Source organism: Sinohyriopsis cumingii, unplaced genomic scaffold (genome assembly GCF_028554795.1).
Source record: "Sinohyriopsis cumingii isolate HCF-2022 unplaced genomic scaffold, ASM2855479v2 utg000881l, whole genome shotgun sequence".
Lineage (NCBI taxonomy): Eukaryota > Metazoa > Mollusca > Bivalvia > Unionida > Unionidae > Sinohyriopsis > Sinohyriopsis cumingii.
The window spans coordinates 197,908-217,751 of NW_028315939.1; the positions used below are offsets into that span (position 1 = coordinate 197,908).

General features: G+C 35.0%; 1 protein-coding gene across 1 annotated transcript in view; it reads left to right on the plus strand.

Annotated features, from left to right (window-relative positions):
- LOC149773121 (uncharacterized) overlaps positions 1–19,844 on the plus strand; it is a 106,674-nt gene that overhangs the window by 40,775 nt on the left and 46,055 nt on the right. The window contains exons 2-3 of the mRNA XM_089946799.1: positions 4,441–4,579; positions 6,045–6,121. Coding sequence (XP_089802925.1) covers positions 4,441–4,579; positions 6,045–6,121 — 216 coding nt within the window. The remainder of the gene's footprint in view (positions 1–4,440; positions 4,580–6,044; positions 6,122–19,844) is intronic.

Genomic DNA, 19,844 nt, shown 5'->3' on the forward strand with positions numbered 1-19,844 from the left:
TGACTGTACATGACCAGACTCATTAAAAGCTGTTTTGACTGCACATGACCAGACTAATTAAAAATTGTTTGACTGTACATGACCAGACTCATTAAAACTGTGTTGACTGTACACGACCAGACTCGTTAAAATTGTATTGACAGTATATGACAAGATTTTCAACGTTCAAAACATATGCCTTATTAAACGTACTATCGCTAAATGATGGATAGATGGATGGATGAATGGACGGACGGATTGAAGCATTTGTATTAGTAATTGTTGCCAAGAGTTTAATGGTGGCTTCTTTATTTTAAAACAGCGTGATTTATATTTTAGACCAAAAGTTATACAAATTATAATGTTTTTCTTTTTTATTTAAATTGCCAACCTTTGATGTCGTCACCTTGTCAAAATAACTAATTCATACATATATGTAAGGCCTAAAATTTATTCCAAGGATGTATTATATCAACATAAGAAATAAAGAAACCAGGAAATGAGTCATAAGCCATTAGATTACATTGCAATTGGACGAGTTATTTCATTCTATAGAGTGACAAGTAATGATGACAAATTTACTCGGGACAGAGATGTTTCCTGCTGTTAACAGATTTATCACCTGTATATAAACTGGATATTCAATCAGTCGTATATATTGATCAACCCAGTCATTAGGTATTCTCACGACAAATAACACTTTTATGTTTCATATCTATCGTAATTTACTTGTTCATTATTTTCTTGCACATTGTTAACCTCTTCAGTCTAGAATAGTATACTTACATCGAAGCATCAATTCTGCATGGAGACGAACTTAAGGGTGCCGAGCCAAACGATCTGAAAGACATACCCCACCCACCGAGCACCTGAAAATAACTAGTTGTATTACGTTTTTAAAAACTGAGTAGAGTTTATATCAAACATTTTCCTTAAATATTGTATAGTAAATTTGAACTAAGCTATTCTGACATGTTATGGGCCTCTATTACATGAAGAAAATATACATTACCGTCCAAATATTACATGTGTGTGAATTTCATGTCTTATATATATATATATATATATATATATATATATATATATATATATATATATATATATATATATATATATATATATATATATATACACACACACACAGACGGGGCAGGGTATCCAGCTCCAACTGATTACTGTTCTGTCTGTAAAGAAAACCCTGTTTGCAACATTTTTATGTACCTAAAACAGTGCGTGAAGTTGATGTTTCTTACAACTTACTATCAGCAAAGGCCCTTGAAATTTTGTTATTTTAATAGGAAAATGTATATATATATATATATATATATATATATATATATATATATATATATATATATATATATATATATATATATATAATTTAATATATATTGTTACGAGTCCAGGCTCTTACCTAAAGTAACAGGAAAAGGGTGAAGATAATAAGCTTTGTAAAATTTAACAAATAATTTATTTCCCTAGAATATCAAGTGAAAAATTAAGGAAAAAGAACTCACGGATTTACAAATCAAATCCAAAAATAATCCAAGAATTAAAAAATAGAAGTCCTAATAATAACAAGTCCTGAATGAAACTGAGTTCGAATCCGGATGAAATCCAAAATGGAAGACGTTGACGTCTGTTGTAACCTGCGATGTGCTGTTATGTCAATAGTTTCCTGTTGAATCACAGAAAATATTATTCCAATTTTGAACTCAGTATATCTTCCAATAAATGTTTTTATCCAAGAAGGTGCACATATATTTCCAAAAAAAGGAATTACTTGAAATTCTGTGAAATAAAATCTCAATTCAGACTGGTCACAACATATGTTTGGAGCCCGACTGACAATCCTTTATTATTATATGAGTTATAAAATAAACTTAAACGCAAGACAGATGCCCGGATCGGGGTCAAGAGTTCATCTTTCTAGAATAAATGGAAGTTTGTTACATGATAATTATCACGTAGTCCAGGTATGGCCATGATGTAACTTAATATTTCTTACTCTGAGTAAGAATTAAAAAAAACAATAAAATAGTTGTTTATCAAAAACATTCAGGTCAAACAGAAGTGAACTGAATTTCTGGACAATGTAAAATCCAGTAAATAAAGTTGCATTACAATTGCATGGAATGGGATAACAAAAATTACAATTTACAAACAAACAATTAAATTAAATCAAATATAATTTGCCGAAAAGAATACATAATAGTCATGCGTCTGCCATGGTGGTATGATGGATAAGACTTTTGTTCCAAAGTAATCCAGAACAAATTATTGTGAATCCAGTTTCAGGAAATTCAGTGTGATACCATTTTCAGTGTGATTCTCAGGGCATAGATATGATTAAGATGGTCTAGAGCTACTGACTCCATCTAATATATTTTTAGTTTATGTTTAATCTGCGAAATACCTTTAAATTTCAGTGTATCTGTTTTCGCGCGTTGTTTTGGCATGTAGAACCTGTACGTAAGGCGAAATTTTACGGCGTTACAACGTTGGGGAGAAACCCTGCAAATATCCGCTATAATAACTTTTCATATTCTGTTTGGTTTTATGTTTTATTATTGATTCAACTTGCTGACACCAGTGGACCTTAATACTTATTGACAACAGGGGACCTTAAGAGTAGTCCAGAAAAGAAGCATGAGACGAACTCATTAGGGAACAGAACAGTTGTCATGGAACCCAACCGTCTGCTTCATTTAGTACGCAGTATTTCATAACATGAAACAAAAATAAATGTCAACCCAAGTAGGTAACTAAAAGAATATAGCAAAGAAGGAAAACCATACAGGCATATGTTAACTTTCTTTGCATTACCAGAGTTGTGCGGCAAACAGTACGTCCCAAAATGCCCGATTGGAACCATCTAAATGTCAAGGATAATTCAGCATTAAACTTTCTGCCATTTTGCAAATATTGCCATTGTTCCTAAATGCACATAATTAACAAGTCAGCATATTAAAATGACATAATAGTACGGGAGACCTTCATATCAATTATTACAACAGATGGCTAAGCTGGTTGTCATCGTCCTTTTGCTAGCTGGCACACCTATCAAGGTACCAATGGCATACAAGCAGATTACTGTTGTAACTATAAATGCTTCGAAACAACTGGAAAAATGGCAGTAGAATACCTTTTATTTTTATTTAGTTAAAATCAATAACATGTACATTACAGAACTAGCGCCAAGTGCCAATTGATGGGACCTAGCAACTCCGTAAAAATTGTCCTTGCATCTAAGCCTCGCCATTTCTACCATTGTTTCCAGGTGTTTCGAAGCATTATAGACCCCACTATAAGAATACCATTGAACTTGTTGAGTTATGGTAATCTCGTATGTCTTTTTTGCATATGTGTTATACAGTTACAAATGAACATTTACGGGGTGTATTCTGAAGTTAATACACCACCTGGACCTGTTTACTGCTTTCAGTCATATATAATCACTCTATATAATTAAAAGGAGCTTCATGGTTGACTTTTAATCCATATTTATGGTATTGCCTGACGTACAACATAAAATATTTTATTCACAGTCTGTATCAAATTGCCGAGTCAGATACAAAACGATAGGTAGACACGTCGATTGATATATAAAAAAAATTGTTGGCAGAATCTTTTAAAAGGCTATTTGCAATGTCATGTCGAAGTTACAGTCTCACAGCTGCGACATTTTATGGACGTGCTGGTATGGCTACGATATCATGCCTTTTTATGTGCAACTCAATCACAGTCATTTTCTAACTGTGGAAATGCAAGATGTTAGAGAATATAAATCGTTACCTGAACGGAAACTGGAGAATGTATTCAACATTTATTTAGTGAATGACCTGTTGACAATATGTAAATTGGCAAAACTACGCATATGTGGAATATTAGGTTGCGGGAAATTGACTGCCTTGCACGGCCACGTGAACGTTTTTCTCTGTCGTACTGACTTTCAGATTATAAAACTTAAAGAGGTGGAAACCAGTTGCATCTGTATTTAAAACAGCTATAAAATTAGATTAGTTCCATTTCGCAAACATACAAAACGTTATGACGCCTTCTGTTGTCCCATACTCACAGCAATATTGATGTTTTTTTTACAGCTGTTTACAAGGTGTATCATTTCATACGCAATAGTCATCATATGGGATGGCTGCTGCTTTAACCTTGTGTAATATGAGACCTGAGTTAATAACTTTGTTAGAATTCTTCAGAGCGGCTATTAGTAATACGACTTGCGATGTGTGTGGTATATCGAGGAAAAATAATTAGGACGGAAGGTATTACATGTGTGTCCTGTTTCAGTTTTGCACTTAACAAGGAGAGAGAGAGAGAGAGAGAGAGAGAGAGAGAGAGAGAGAGAGAGAGAGAGAGAGAAGTGCATTTTAAGTGGTAACTCTTTCTAATGTCTAACTTAAACTTCAGGAAGATATATTTGCAAATCTTGATATTTTATTTTAGGCTCGGAATGTACGTTTCCGCTGGAGTGGAGAGGAACCTGGTATCAGAGCAGAACAATTATCGATATTTCTATAAATAGCATTTCCAGGAAGGGAACTTGTCTTCAAAAGGATGGGAGCCGCTTTCTTATGTTGAACAAGTAAGTACTAGTACACAAGGAACCAGCTCATTCAAAAACGTTCTTATTTTTAAGACAACCCAGCTTCGCTCGAGTTATACTTTCCACCTGGTTTTAGTGTGCATTGTTCAGTCCAACAAAGACATCATCATTATCATCACCTTCTTTGGAACACGCTGGTCGACTTATATAAATGCATTGAATCTTATCAACTTAATACCCACGTGACTAAACCTTTAAGCACTTCATCCAGTTTAAATATGTAGTTTTCAGTCTAGCAGACAGCAGCGGCAACCTCCTCCCACTTTAGATACTATTTGCTCTCATCATATCCACGCTTATCATATTTCGAAAAAAATTCCTTATGTCTACCATCTTACTCATTTCAATCGCATACCCATTAAATCTGCAACTTTTATTTTTTCAAACTATCATCACTTTTAAGCAATTATATATTATCGAAATAAAATTATTTGTATTAAAAATAAGATATTGACGGCATGGTTGACACAAATAAAAAATGTAATGTAGACTATTTTTATTTTATTTCCTTACAATCCGTAAAGAGCATTACAGGTTTTAAAATATAAATTAAAAGTTTTGAATTAAAATTCGGAATTGCTAGTGTTGATTTTTCAAACAAATTTACGTTATTTGTCTTCAGGTCTAACAAAAAATATTTGTTTTCTTTACTCAAACAAATATGTTCTTTAACGGTTTGTGCCATATCAAATGAACAATTGATGAACCAGAAAATACGGCCTTTACATCTTGTCCACTGTCAAAGCCTCTGTTGCTGATAGAGGTGATTTCGCAATTGGTAATCACTATACATGTTGCGGATGTATACTGATTGATGCAAGCCGAGACAGATGCCAACGAAGGAGAGATACTATATCAAATCAAATAAATCCATTGCGTTTGAGAAACAGTAGGTTATAAAACAGCAGGAACTTAAAAACAGTGATGGAAACATTTTGATAAAGTTTTCTGGACTGCAATTTCCTTTCAGCGGTTACACACTGTAGAACATATTTGTTTACATGTATTTGTTCGCAATTTCTGAGAACATAAATCATATTCCTATCGATCTCATGCAGGTATATCTCGATGAAAGGTCGTTCAAGATTGCTAGTCCGGCTAGGAAGCGGCTACCCCATTCCGACACCAAATCGGCGAATTCCAACTTTCTGATAGGCAAACGACTCTGACCGTACACCCCAACATAAATGTCCAAATATCCCAAATGGGGTAGCATGGGTCAGAGTAAACTCGGACTACATGTCTTTCTAAATCATAAACACAAAAGATGACAAAAATACCAGAGACTGCGTGTCTTTCTAAATCTTAAAAACAAAAGATGACAAAAATATCAGAGACTGCATGTCTTCCTAATGTAGGCCAGATATTTGAATCTGATTTGTCAGGATAATCTATCTTTAAGCAAGCAACAAAGTTATAAAATAATTTCTGTTTTCTTTTTCAGGGATTACAGTAATAAAAAGTGTTTTATATGCCTTGTATTTACACAATGGCATCCGAATCTTCTTCAGTATAAAGAAAGTAAGCCCCCTCTCTCTGTCTCTGTCTCTGTCTATTTGTCTGTCTCTCTCTCTCTCTCTCTCTATCTCCATGTGTAGGTGCTAGAGTGAAATAACTCACAATGTGTCAGAATTATTCGTACTGTTGACTTGCTTGATTAGCACATACATGAGGTGCCTTAGCGGACAAAAGCTGAGCCAAGGAGAACGTTGCAGTTTAAATTTTAGTGTCATATGTCGAGAATTCCTTGACTCAAATTACTTGTCCTTAAATTTCTATTTCATTTTTCCAGGTCGAGGGTTTAGATTGTAATGTTTGAATTACACCGCAGCGGTTAAAATTTCTGTCATATGTCGAGAATTCTTAATTCATGTGTTAAATCAAACTGTTTGTGTTGAAAGTTCCATTTTATATGTCGAGTATTGAGATTTCATTTGTTCAATTACACACAGCGTTTGTTGAAACTCCGATATCCAATGTCGAATTTTTTTAGAGTATTTAGGTTTCATCTGTTGAATTACACAGCGTTGGTTGAAATTTCACTGTCAAGCGTCGAGGTTTTAGATTGTATCTATTGAATTACACATAGGTTGTTGAAATGTTAAAGTCATATGTAGAGAATTTCAGTTTAACATGTTGATTCACATTCTTTGTGGTGAAAGTTCCATTTTGTATGTCGAGTTTTTAGACTGTATGTATTGGATTACACATCGGTTGTTGAAATGTTAAAGTCATATGTAGAGAATTTCAGTTTAACATGTTGATTCACATTATTTGTGGTGAAAGTTCCATTTTGTATGTCGAGTTTTTAAAGTATCTGTTGAAGTACACAGCGGTGGTTGGACTTCTAATTGTGCTTGTCGGAATTGCTATTTTTATATAGTAAAATGTTATGTTTGTGTTAAAACTTAACATTACATGATGAGGATACCTCCTTTTACAATTCAAAATAATATCGAGTAGTAAGATGTATATCATTTGTGTATTCAGCTGTGAGGCGCCATTACCTTTTATGTATTTACAGTTTGAAAGTTACCATTCATAGGTCGAGAATTGCTATAAATTTCCGCGCTAGAGGTCGCTCTTGTAAAACAGCGCGTATTATTTTTAAACAAAGAGGCCGATTGTCGTTGTCGCTTGTTTCTCTTATGATACACGTACATATGAGTACATCTCTGCTGAAAGTATTGATCTTATTCTTATTTTTGACAAACAGTAGTAATGTGCTGCATGACTTAATTCTGTATATTTTTAATGACATTAAAATTCTTGCAATTACGCTGATAAAATGATAAGGCGGGTAAGCTCGAACCCTAAATACCCTGACATTTTAACGAATCTAGCAGCCGACACGAATTGAATGGATTCAGCTGATTGTTAGATGAGGGCCGAAGGGCAGTAGAGTCAGTCATCAACATATTAGATCGGTCGTCTGAAAGATCTGGAGCCGCAGGACCGACCACAGCTGAAAACGAAGTGAGGAGTCTCTTTAGGTAAAGGATACACGCACGTGTTGCAACTGAACTTTGAACTGTAAACAACTTTTGTTTTAAGAATATTATTCGGATAGAATTCGAATATTTGTCAATGTCAATAAAGTTATAAAATATTTTAATTTAAAAAAAATTTGTATTCTTTTGAGTGACACTCCCCATCCGCATTTCTCTCTGCTAAGACATTGATTCACTGTAAACTCATTCATATAAATGTAATTAGCTAAAGGTCAGATGTCTGCAAGTTATTTCCCTTGTTTATAACCTAGTATTACATTCCTATAGAGTACAGATGCTACCCGATAAGGTCACTAGCAGACGATATTCTGCCAATTGTACCCGATAAGGTCACTAGCAGACGATATTCTGCCAATTGTACCCGATAAGGTCACTAGCAGACGATATTCTGCCAATTGTACCCGATAAGGTCACTAGCAGACGATATTCTGCCAATTGTACCCGATAAGGTCACTAGCAGACGATATTCTGCCAATTGTACCCGATAAGGTCACTAGCAGACGATATTCTGCCAATTGTACCTGGACGATAGAAAGTGAACCTGGCAGTTTCTCCTATGTGCGACCAACAAGCTGACAATTTTGAACAGGCCGAAACTGAAGCAAGATCAACTTATGGAGTCAAGCTTTAACATATTAGATAGATAATAACAGAAAGACTGATTTGCGTTCTATTTATATGCGTATGTTTTGTAACAGTATCGTCAGATTCAATGAATTTATTTCAACTTCTAAACAACATATAAACTCAACGGTAAATCTGCCAGCTTACCACACACATGGCTGTTGATGATGTCATTCGGGAACTATCTGTGTCTGCAAGGGGCGGATTTTATGCACAAATTTAATGTTCCATACACCTGACTAATATAAAAATTAAAAGAAAATAATGAGTGACGCCTAAAAGGGCCATACTTTTGGATAGGTATAATAAAGCAAAACGTAAGAATGTCATTCACTATATATCCTTAAAATGTAGTCATGCAGCCCATTGGTTACAGCTTCTTCTATAAAGATTAGTAAGATAACTAATCTATGTATATATTTCATTGTATTGTCGCTCATCAAAATCAGTCAACGGGAATCTTCCATATCTAAAAATAACGCGGTTCTTTTAGCGAGAGCAACCTCAAACGAAGACGTTCCTAGTATTTCTTGAACAATGAATGATGCGTTTCAAAATGTAAATGCATACAATGTAATGGGGCCTCATATTTGTACACTCTGTATTATTTTGAATTGATACAGTAAATATTCTCATCGTGTAATGTAACTATTAAGACCAACAAGTATTTCACTGTATAAAAATAGCAAATCTGAGAAAGCAAACTAAAACGTCCAACGACCGCTGTGTAATTCAGCAGATACAATCTAAAGACTCGACATAATAAATGGAGCTTTCAGCACAATGAATGGATTCAATATGTGCAGCGTTAATATGTCCATCACCGCTGTACACTTCAACAGCTGAAATATAAAACAAAATTGACAATGGACATCGAAGTTTCAATCGACGCTGTGTAGTTCATCAAAAGAAATCTAAATACTCGACAGATGAAATAAAACGTCCAACCACCGCTGTCAATTCAACAGATACAATTTAAAATCTCGACCCAGACAACGGAATTTAAAGGAAAAACAGTTTGATTCAACATGTGAAATATGATTTCTCGACATACGACATTGAAATTACAACTGCAGTGTTCTCATCGGACCAGCTTAGATAAATCCTTAATAAATCAAAATTTGATATCCAAGTTTCAACCAGCGCTGTGTAATTCAACAGCTGAAGTCTTAATACTCGATGTATCAAATGGAACTTTCAACACAAACAGTTAAATTCGACATGTGAACTTAGAATTCTAGACATGGACCATTGAAATTTCAACCACCGCTGCACAATTCAACATATAAAATCTAAAATCTCGACCTAGGCGATGGAACTTTAAGGATACGCAATTTGATTCAACACGTGAAATTTGAGTTTTCGATATATGACATTACAATTTCAACTGCATCGTTCGCATTTTCCGCTACGGCGCCTCCTACATATGTACATAGTAAAATCATTATACGTTTCACAACAGTGTGTAATATTTTTTGCTATTTTATAGAAGCTATTGTTGTATACTCGAACTAATCTGCATCAACAGTTTGATTTGATCGCATAGAACACTACAGAATTAAATACGTATATAAAATAGTATTACACAGCTTTTCCTTTGATTAATACGGTTTAAATCACTGCCCTAACCCATTCATTTTTAACAATTTTTCTTTTCTTTATTCTCTTCGGTAAGTCCCCTGCCGAGTCATACCAAAGAATTTTTAAAAAAATGGTACTAGTAGCTACATTGCTTTGTGTTCAGCATTAAGAGGTTAGTGTTAGGACTAGTCGGCCTGGTGTCAGGATAATGTGACTGGGTGGGACATCATGCTACATTTCTGCGGCATGATGCCCCATTGATAGACACAATGCAGACATCGTAGCGATATGACTGAAAAATTATTAAAGCTGCGTTAAAAATCCAAATCGCATCACTCTTCGGTAAGTCAACGCCCTCTCTGGTGGGCGAACATTTAAAGCAGACGACTTCACCATGCGGTCAAACATTTAACGCATACGTGCTTTTTAGGAACCGTGCATTTTGGATGGAGCTGTGACACGCACATAATTCTGAGACTTTTTAATAGAGATACTGGCATTTTTTCACATCTAACACTGAATGGAAAATATATCACTTAATAACGCCAATACAATTAAGTACAGTTTCTACTTTATTTGAAGCAAACAAGATGCGCCAAGTCGCTCAAAGCCAATATCCAGTTCCTGACCATAGATATTTAATGTCATTCTGAGCCGTCAAAGGCAGCGATAACTCGAAAATCCGTGCTTGCCACGCATTTGCTATGAGACTAATGTATTTTCCTTTAGATGTTGCTTTCTTTGCACGCAGACAAATGCTTGTAGACATCCATGAATTTGAACCTTCGGGATCAATGGAGAGGATGGTGGGGGGGGGGACATCATATAAACCATACGCAGTAGGTGTAATTTCTTAATGTTTGCTGTCCAATCAGTACAATTACATTTTTTTCTTTCTTGATATATATATATAATATTGTCTTTGGAAAGGATCCTTTTACAGAGCCGTAGTCGGAGTTATGTTCTTTATCTAGTTAGATAAAAGAGTAACCAAACTCCTTTATACAATGAACGACACTCAAAAATGATCAATGAAAATGTTAAAAATGCGATGATTGATGTAGTTCGTGTCTACTATAAAGTATTGTACTTAATATAATTGTTTAGCGCAAGGTATTTTATAATGGAGTAGATACACCTTGATCTTGCAACATGGAAAACAATTTAGTTAAAATCAGTATTAAACGTCTTGTAAGCCCTGTTAAAGTTTAGTCGGATCTAAGACACTGTAGGAACCATAACTCGTGTACTTTGCAGTTGCAATCGACAAGTCAATGTGTATTCATTTAAGTTTTTTTCCACATCGACAAGTCCATGTGTATCCATTGAAGTTTTTTTTCCCACATCGACAAGTCCATGTTTATTCATTTAAGGTTTTTTTCCACATCGACAAGTCCACGTGTATTCATTTAAGGTTTTTTTCCACATCGACAAGTCCACGTGTATTCATTTTAGACTTTTTGCACATCGACAAGTCCACGTGTATTCATTTTAGACTTTTTGCACATCGACAAGTCCATGTTTATTCATTTAAGGTTTTTTCCACATCGACAAGTCCACGTGTATTCATTTAAGGTTTTTTTCCACATCGACAAGTCCACGTGTATTCATTTTAGACTTTTTGCACATCGACAAGTCCACGTGTATTCATTTTAGACTTTTTGCACATCGACAAGTCCATGTTTATTCATTTAAGGTTTTTTTCCACATCGACAAGTCCACGTGTATTCATTTAAGGTTTTTTTCCACATCGACAAGTCCACGTGTATTCATTTTAGACTTTTTGCACATCGACAAGTCCACGTGTATTCATTTTAGACTTTTTGCACGTTATGAATTCAGTATACATATATATTATGAGCCCTAATCGGGGAAACTGACACATACATGGATCTCAGAGTTGCAGGCTAAATTTCAAAGCAAATGCTTCTTTCTCATACAGATTTAGAAACGTAATCTGCCATGACCGTTGATAATTCACTTATAAAACTTATAGACATAGGGAGGACGATAACATTTTCTTGGTCTGGCCACGAGAGAATAAATATTTTCTAATCCTGGCTGGAAGATAATCTGGATTTCAGCACTTCTTCCAACATTGTGTCGCAGAGTTGCAAATGATTCTTTGCATTCATCCCTTCCGGAAGCACAATGGGCACAAACGCTTGATGAGTTAACATTTATTGCTGAAAAATACTAACCTTTAGTTGCAATTGCAGTTGTTATTATACATGCTTTGGGGCCTTTCTGATGGTCACGAAAAAGATTTGTCATGAACCTCATACTCCGGACTGATCTTAGTCTATGGACGGTTTCAACTTTCTTTTTAATCCAAATTTATGGCTGTTCGGACATATACAGACAATAAAGTGAATCTTATCCTTGAAAATACAGAAGATAGCAGAGCATTATTGATATGACATATGCAAAACGAACATAATACAATGCATAATTCATATATAATACGAACATAATACAATGCATAATTCATATATAATACATCGTAGCATTAATGAATGAATAGATGATTGAGTAATGGCGATATAAATCTGTGTACACATAAATCAGAGAGAGATTTATAATTTCATTATGTGTAGTAGTTTGTACACATTCACTTTCTGCCAATAATAAGGATCAATATAAGATTTTCTAATTGAAAAGTATAGAGGACATTTTAAGAAAAATGGCATTCATCTTCGACCGCATTATTTAAACAAAGTTCCACATTTCCTTCGTACCGTTCGTTTCCTACGTGTCTAGTCTTGATAATTAATGGGTGTGATAAAATCCCTAATTTACTTTAAACCTGCCTGTATCTGGCAATAATTATTCTAAGACAGAACGCGGTTTCGAAAATATCTTTAAGTCTTTATGCATATGTGACGTTTTCGAAGCAACTGATGAAATCCATTCAGAATGAAACGTGTCTCTTAGTCTTTGGTTAAAAAGCAATAAAAAGGTAGATATAAGGACTAAACTAGGCTAAGTCTTTGGTTAAAAAGCAATAAAAAGGTAGATATAAGGACTAAACTAGGCTTAGTCTTTGGTTAAAAAGGAATAAAAAAAGGTAGATATAAGGACTAAACTAGGCTAATACCAAACTTCTCCAAACCCTGAGTATCTTTAGAACATTTGAAATCCAGTTTTATAATTCCTTCGTTCGCAATCGGTATGCATTAATTGGCATATGTTTCGAAGAATAAAATTTCTTGTTATGAATTTTGACCACTACTTAATGATGGGAACATATTTTTTTCTGGCAAGTCCGTTATGAGTTTCTTAAAATGTTTAAAACAAGTTCACAGCAATCATTCGAATAATTATTGAAAGGTTTCGCACTTTCACAACGATTTCAAATCATATGTGGATTTCCTTTCCTTAAATCATGCAATTTGCCCGCTTGATCTATTGTTGTGTAATTTATACGTTGGACATAACTTTTTGTTTTCATTCTTCTTCATCATCTAAATCATTCTATTTTCATTTGATCTGAAGGAATTGTACTTAATCAAATGATTATCATATAGATCCATGTTTTCTCTGCATTTACAATTAATCCAAATGGCATTACATATATATTTAATAAGAACATAACATTTTCAAAATACCAATTTGCATTTTTATAGATAAACAGCGTCAACGATTCAGCTTTTTTTGTCCATTGATTTTCGGTTTATGATTCCAAGAGTACTAGTTTTAAAGTGTTCTCCCACTTCCTCAATGTTTCTTTAGACATGTAACAATGTTCACGTGCATTGATTGCTCATGTATTTAGTGACGATAAGCATCCTTGATTAAATTTAGTACAGCTAGCTTGCACTTTACCCGTAAGCACAGTCAGCCAATGGTCGGTGTCTAGTCATAGTTATTTGCTGCGGACCGAAGACACGTTCCTGTCATACATAAATCTTAAGAAATAATTAACAGATTACTAATAACAACAATGCTATATGCTCTGATTTGTTTAGCATTGTTCTTTAACGATATACATGTCCCCAACTGTAGTGTTTAACTTCCGAGCAATGTGTAGGAAGCCTTCATTTCTTATGTGATGTAGCTATTTGAGAGACTGCTGAAGAGTGAAATCGAACGATTTGCATTTTATATAGATTTACGGTTGTGCACGTGGCTCACACGACCCATACATATATGGCCATGTATTACAATATTCAAACTTTTTGATATACAGTCAACCAGGCTTAATTTTGTTCGTGTACCATTCCCGTAATTTATTTATATTTACGCCTGATGCATGCGCTTCAACTAATTCTTATTTGAAATTGATGTTTTTTCAGAACGGTTTCAATTGATTTTATTAACCGCATGTAATGAGTCCCCTGCGTGCTTTATTGATTAAATCAACTGAAGCAATATCTACCAATCATTGCTCTTTTTTATACGTCTTCTTGTATACTTCATACCGCTACATTCATTTGCCGTCTCAGTAGGTTCGTCCCTTCTCGAAGCAAATGGCAACAATGTGTTTAATTTGTACTATGGATGAATTTATTGCATTAATCGATGTAATGCGCTGCCAGTCGCCCTTTGATGCATAATTTATCACCCCATGTGACTTCGTTCCAAATCCCATTACATAAAACCTCAATTAAAGTCCCTATTCAAGAATTTGACCGGTTTCCATGTTGGTGTCCGGAACACACACGTCGATACACGAGTCTTGTAGAATTACAGTTTTCAACTACTTGACTGTTCCCGCGTACATTTAATAATGTTGCAGTCCCAAATCGATTTGATATGTTGCGGCAAGGAACGTCAGAAAACTCTGGCGCATGTCAAAACATCCATTAGCATTGTTAATTTGGTTTGCTTTGCATAATTTTGTACATTCCACGGAGGACTTATTTTTGAACAATTGATCTGGATCTCTGTGTATAAAATGGAAATACATATTTTCAAAACCGCGAGACTGATATGAAACAAAACTGCAAATAAATCTCGTGGTTGAAGGTGAGAAGATACTAATCACTTAGTCATTGAAACACAAACCTACATTCTTAGGTCTAAGTAAAAATACAAACTATAACGATGCATATACCAGCATTTTATTTTATGTTAAATGATGCAATTTCTTTAATAAACGAAAGACAACACGGGTGCTAACAAGAAAGCACATTCAAAGCACAAACTACAAGGATAACATCAAGCAGTTCATTCACCGCTTTACGTTTGCTAGACCATTACCTAGTCATAGAGCATCCATGTTATGGCAGACATACAAATTAATGCTGAACTATATATTTTTCAATCGATCAGGGACAGTGCAAAAATTAAGTACATATTAATATGACGTAGTTAAAACATGGATAATACAATTATCAGCACACAGGGTTTATTCCACAAAGACATTATTTTCAAAAAGTAACCGATGGAAGTAACATGGCCGCAGTGTTGCCTTGGTCAAAACCCAGTTGAATATGCTAACTGCTTACCGAACTTGTATTCTGATTGATCAGTGTAGACTTGGTGATTGGAACTGACATGCAAACCCATCCTTACATATGCGCAGAGACATTACATGACCCAAAGCCCCGTATTTGAGATGGCCCTACGTACATGCATCTTGGCATCCACGCCATTAGGTGGGCTGAACTATCGCAGTCGTTAACGGGGGTCGATTGGGTTCTTAAGATATACTATTGAGGGGACTGTCCATGTGCCTATGCTTGCACCCCAACCGCAATATATAACACTTCGGCCGGATGGACTTTGGGTCAGATGGATATTGGATAAGTATCACTACAAAGCGGTCCTACCTCTGGTGCTGTATACAGCCGCTACTTCAACTCACAAGTCAGTAACATTCACATCAAATGGTACAGTTCACCAGAATTATGAACGTATTAATTAGTACAATTTATTATGAGAACCAAACAGATGAAGGGCCTTTTTGAATATCGATAAGGTGTACATAAATGCAGTCATCCAATGGGTGTCAGTCACCCACACACTTACTAATGGAAAGCGGTAACTTTTTGCACATTTCGTGGCAATGCCCATTTTCTTGTTACTTCTGGCGTTACTCTGATGGACAGCATGTCTGAGGACTGTCTGAAAACTGAATCTTTCCAGCCTGCAAGTAAAGCTTTTATCAGACCGAATCCTGACATTCAACGCTCAAAGATACGATCCATTCATTCTGATTAGACCTACATGTTCCAAAGAAAGATTAGCACTGTAACGTGTTTGTGGATGCTCATACAATAGGGTGGCTGTCGTCCACATACTGTAGTATAGATGTCATACCAATCCTGTAGTGATGATGTGGTCCCCATACTGTAATGTGGCTGTGGCACCCATACTGTATAATGGATGTAGATCCCATACTGTAGTATGACTGTGATCCCCGTACTGAAGTGTGGATGTGGTTCCCGTGCTGTATTGTGGCAGAGGATCACATGCTGTAGTGTGGTCGCGGTCCACATGTTGTGACCTCATTTGATACTCTGATATATATATAAAGATACTGCAGCCATTTGCTTTTCTTGTACGAAAAATCATTCTTCCCACAAAATATAAATCACAAGACCAAGTTTAAATTTTTGAATGGATAATACTGATTCTGATAACATCAAAACTAAATTAAATCAGTAGAAGTACGTATTCTCGTATATTCGCTGCCTATTTGTATGATCAGTTTACCTGTTTAATGTATTACATGGAATACACAAGGAATTTCATGCTTTTCTGGTGGCCAAGAAGGTTGACGTATTTGATGGATATATTACAAATATTGTTTACGTCATTAAAATAAAACCATCTGTGAGTCTGATGTGGTTATTATAGAAAAAATATACTTCTGTTCAATTAATTCGCAATATAGTAAACATCTTATCAGCGGTAAAGATGTTATAAGTTTGTACAATTACCGATAAGCAGTGACCCTACTAAATTTTTCAATTTGAATTTATTTAGATTAGATTAAGAGTGTTCAGGTTATTGTACACAAAGCAAAGATTAGACTGAGAGTGCTTCAGTTTAATGTACATAAAGCATAGATTAAGTTGAGAGTGTAGTTTGATGCACAGAAAACACATGTTCCAGAGGTCATCAGAGAATTGTTAAAAGTATTGCAGCATAATTAATTTATATTTCATAACTCCACATAAGCAGTACGTCTGTGTATTTTTTTTACTCGACTAAATTTTTCGAACACGGTGAAAAATTATTTAAATGTGTTCAGAGAGCGATAAATGGATTAATTTTAAGCGCAGTCATTTTATTAAGGCGCATTCGATCAATTTAAAGTTATTGATATGGACAAATCCAGATGTTACCTACACATTTAAAATGACAGTATTTAACAACGGTGAGTAATCTCTTCTCCAACAGTCTTATAATCGAGCGTACTCTTAGTCTTTGACACAAAGCTGCTTGATATATTTTTCGAAGGCACAATTAACGGCTTCATGACCAAGATTCAGTCTGAGCTAAGTAAGTACCTTATTGAAATTGCAGAAAAATCCAACAAGCTCCAACCAAATTATCTTTACGTACGTACAGCTCCGATATATATATATATATATATATATATATATATATATATATATATATATATATATATATATATATATATATATATATATATATATATATATATATATGATGGACTTTCTACAACGAATGCAACGCTGCTAGTTCCATGAAAGTTGTATACATACCATTCCAGTTTTCTGAAAAATTTATATTTATCAAATCAACAATTATAACTACAAACCTAGATGAATCACGAGCACTGTTATTTTGAAGCGGAAAATGAGCTTCATTTTCAGCAATAATTATGATTTGTACCAGAAGATGGTAACGCGCCGAAAGAACGCTATTTATACAATTATGATGCGTAATTGTATGCAAGGAATTGTGGGGAAAAGTGGTACAATATTATAATTTCATCAGTTCAGTACTTGTACCAATTAACATTGGTTGAAATGGCAACCTAATAATCTAATAGAAGTCGTATGCATAATATCTTGCATAAAAGTACCCACAATTACTGTCACCTACGCTTGATTGCCTTGTATTTATGATACCATGTCAAACAGTGACCTTCTTCTGCACTGGTAAAGAGAAAACAAACGTTAATAGCAAATAATCACAATTTATTAAACTTAAAATTATTATGAAGGCGTATATTTACCTAGTGCATCGTCAAATAACAATTTCACCAGTAATGACTTGAGAGGAGGTGCTTAAGAATGAGCAGTCTTTGTTGGTTTGTTGTTTGTTGTTTTTGGATGGGGGATATTCAGAAGGTTTATACAGCAACTGCTCTCTTGAATTGTTTAATGTTATTAGGCTTCAAACCATTATAAACATTGGAGTCCTTAATGTGGTTGATATGCGCAGTATAAAAAAGTGACTCGAATGTTGCATTCTTATCATACACGCAACATTTTAGCAATGGTTCCCATGCTTCGTTTAGCAGAAACAGTACAGGACGCACGGTATTAATGATATGGAAGAATGGAACCCGTCTAGAAATGGATGAAGGTAGTGTATATATGGGTTCGGCTGGCCAGGATAGGCTGTTGATGATAGTCAACTTTTATAAAAGAGAATCTTTGGAGAGCTTATCCTAGTTATAAGTATTAAAAAAAATCCCCACAGAGACAATGTTTTATTGATGGAATTTCAGTTTTACAGACTTGAATTTGGAAAACGCATTACTGAAATTAGCGACTGATTATTTGGAGCGGTAGCGAAAACACATGTTATAAACACATGTAACAAAATGCTGTGGGATTTTGGCTTTCTTCACACACATGCTTACCCCAAGAATGGGTCTATAATGATAAATATAAGTTTTATCATGATCATCCAGAATTTAAAGTTACTAAAATTTTAATATTACGGTGTTTCCATACGTTTACTGTGGGAGCTGAATTTGTACCGCGAGTCCAACAGTACAGTCTAAAGAATGCAGATGCATAGAAGAAAAAGAAAAAAAGGTGGGGTGGGATGAGGGCAATGCGTAGAAAAAAGGGGGAGGGGCAAGTCTTTAGTACAGATGAGTGTCAGGGACATGTTATATTTGTTTGATGGATGAATATTTAAGAACTACTTAGATTTATTTAAGGTGGCATCATGATGCCCGCTACAATTTCTTGTTTTCTTACATGTGAACAAAAATGCAACCATATACTGGTATAATTACATCTCCTGTGCAGTGAATAAAAAAAATTTTGTTGAAATATTTTGACTTGTTCGGGTAGTTTCCAGATGTGATGATTTCAACATCTGAGATTTGGTGTTATTTTATGTCCAGCTATTAAAAAATAGAGCATTCACTGGACCACATTAAAGGGTCTTTATGACACATGGTCGTGATCTATATGTAATGTTACACTGAATGGTGTCCGAGTGATTTTTTGTTTGTATTAAAGTTTCCACTTAATTAATACAAAATTGAGTTCCAGACTCACATGCATTAGGCTTAAGTTTATCGCCAGACGGCCATATGTCATGCCATTATGAAAGAACTACTGATTGATCCTTTGGGATTCCTGCATATAACATGAACTAGCTACTGATCGATCCTTTGGGATCAGCTCCTTTTAGCACCTTATCTGCATAGGTATGCTGTGCCTGCACATCATATGAACGAGTTACTGATCCATCCTTTGCGGCAAGATCTTTTATAGTATGGGCTTTGGGGGTTTCCATTTTGGTCCATTTAGGTCTCCGTTAGAGTCCATTGCATTCCATTTGACTTGGAGTATCCATTTGGGTCAAGTTGTTCCTCCTTTTGGGGTCAATTAGGGTCTCCATCTGAGTAGATCTAAGTCAATTTGACCCCCGTTTGGATTCATTTCGGTCTCCATCTGGGTGTATATGAGTCTATGCTTGGATGACTATGCACTCTTCACAAAGCTTTCTCCCGAAACATCTGCCATCAACACCACGGCAAGCGACCCAAAATATTCCGATTGATTGCTTCGACATTCTTTCTTAAAGCTGAGCCAAATGTCATCACAAACAGGCAATCTTGTTTCGCATGAAGGAAGAAACTT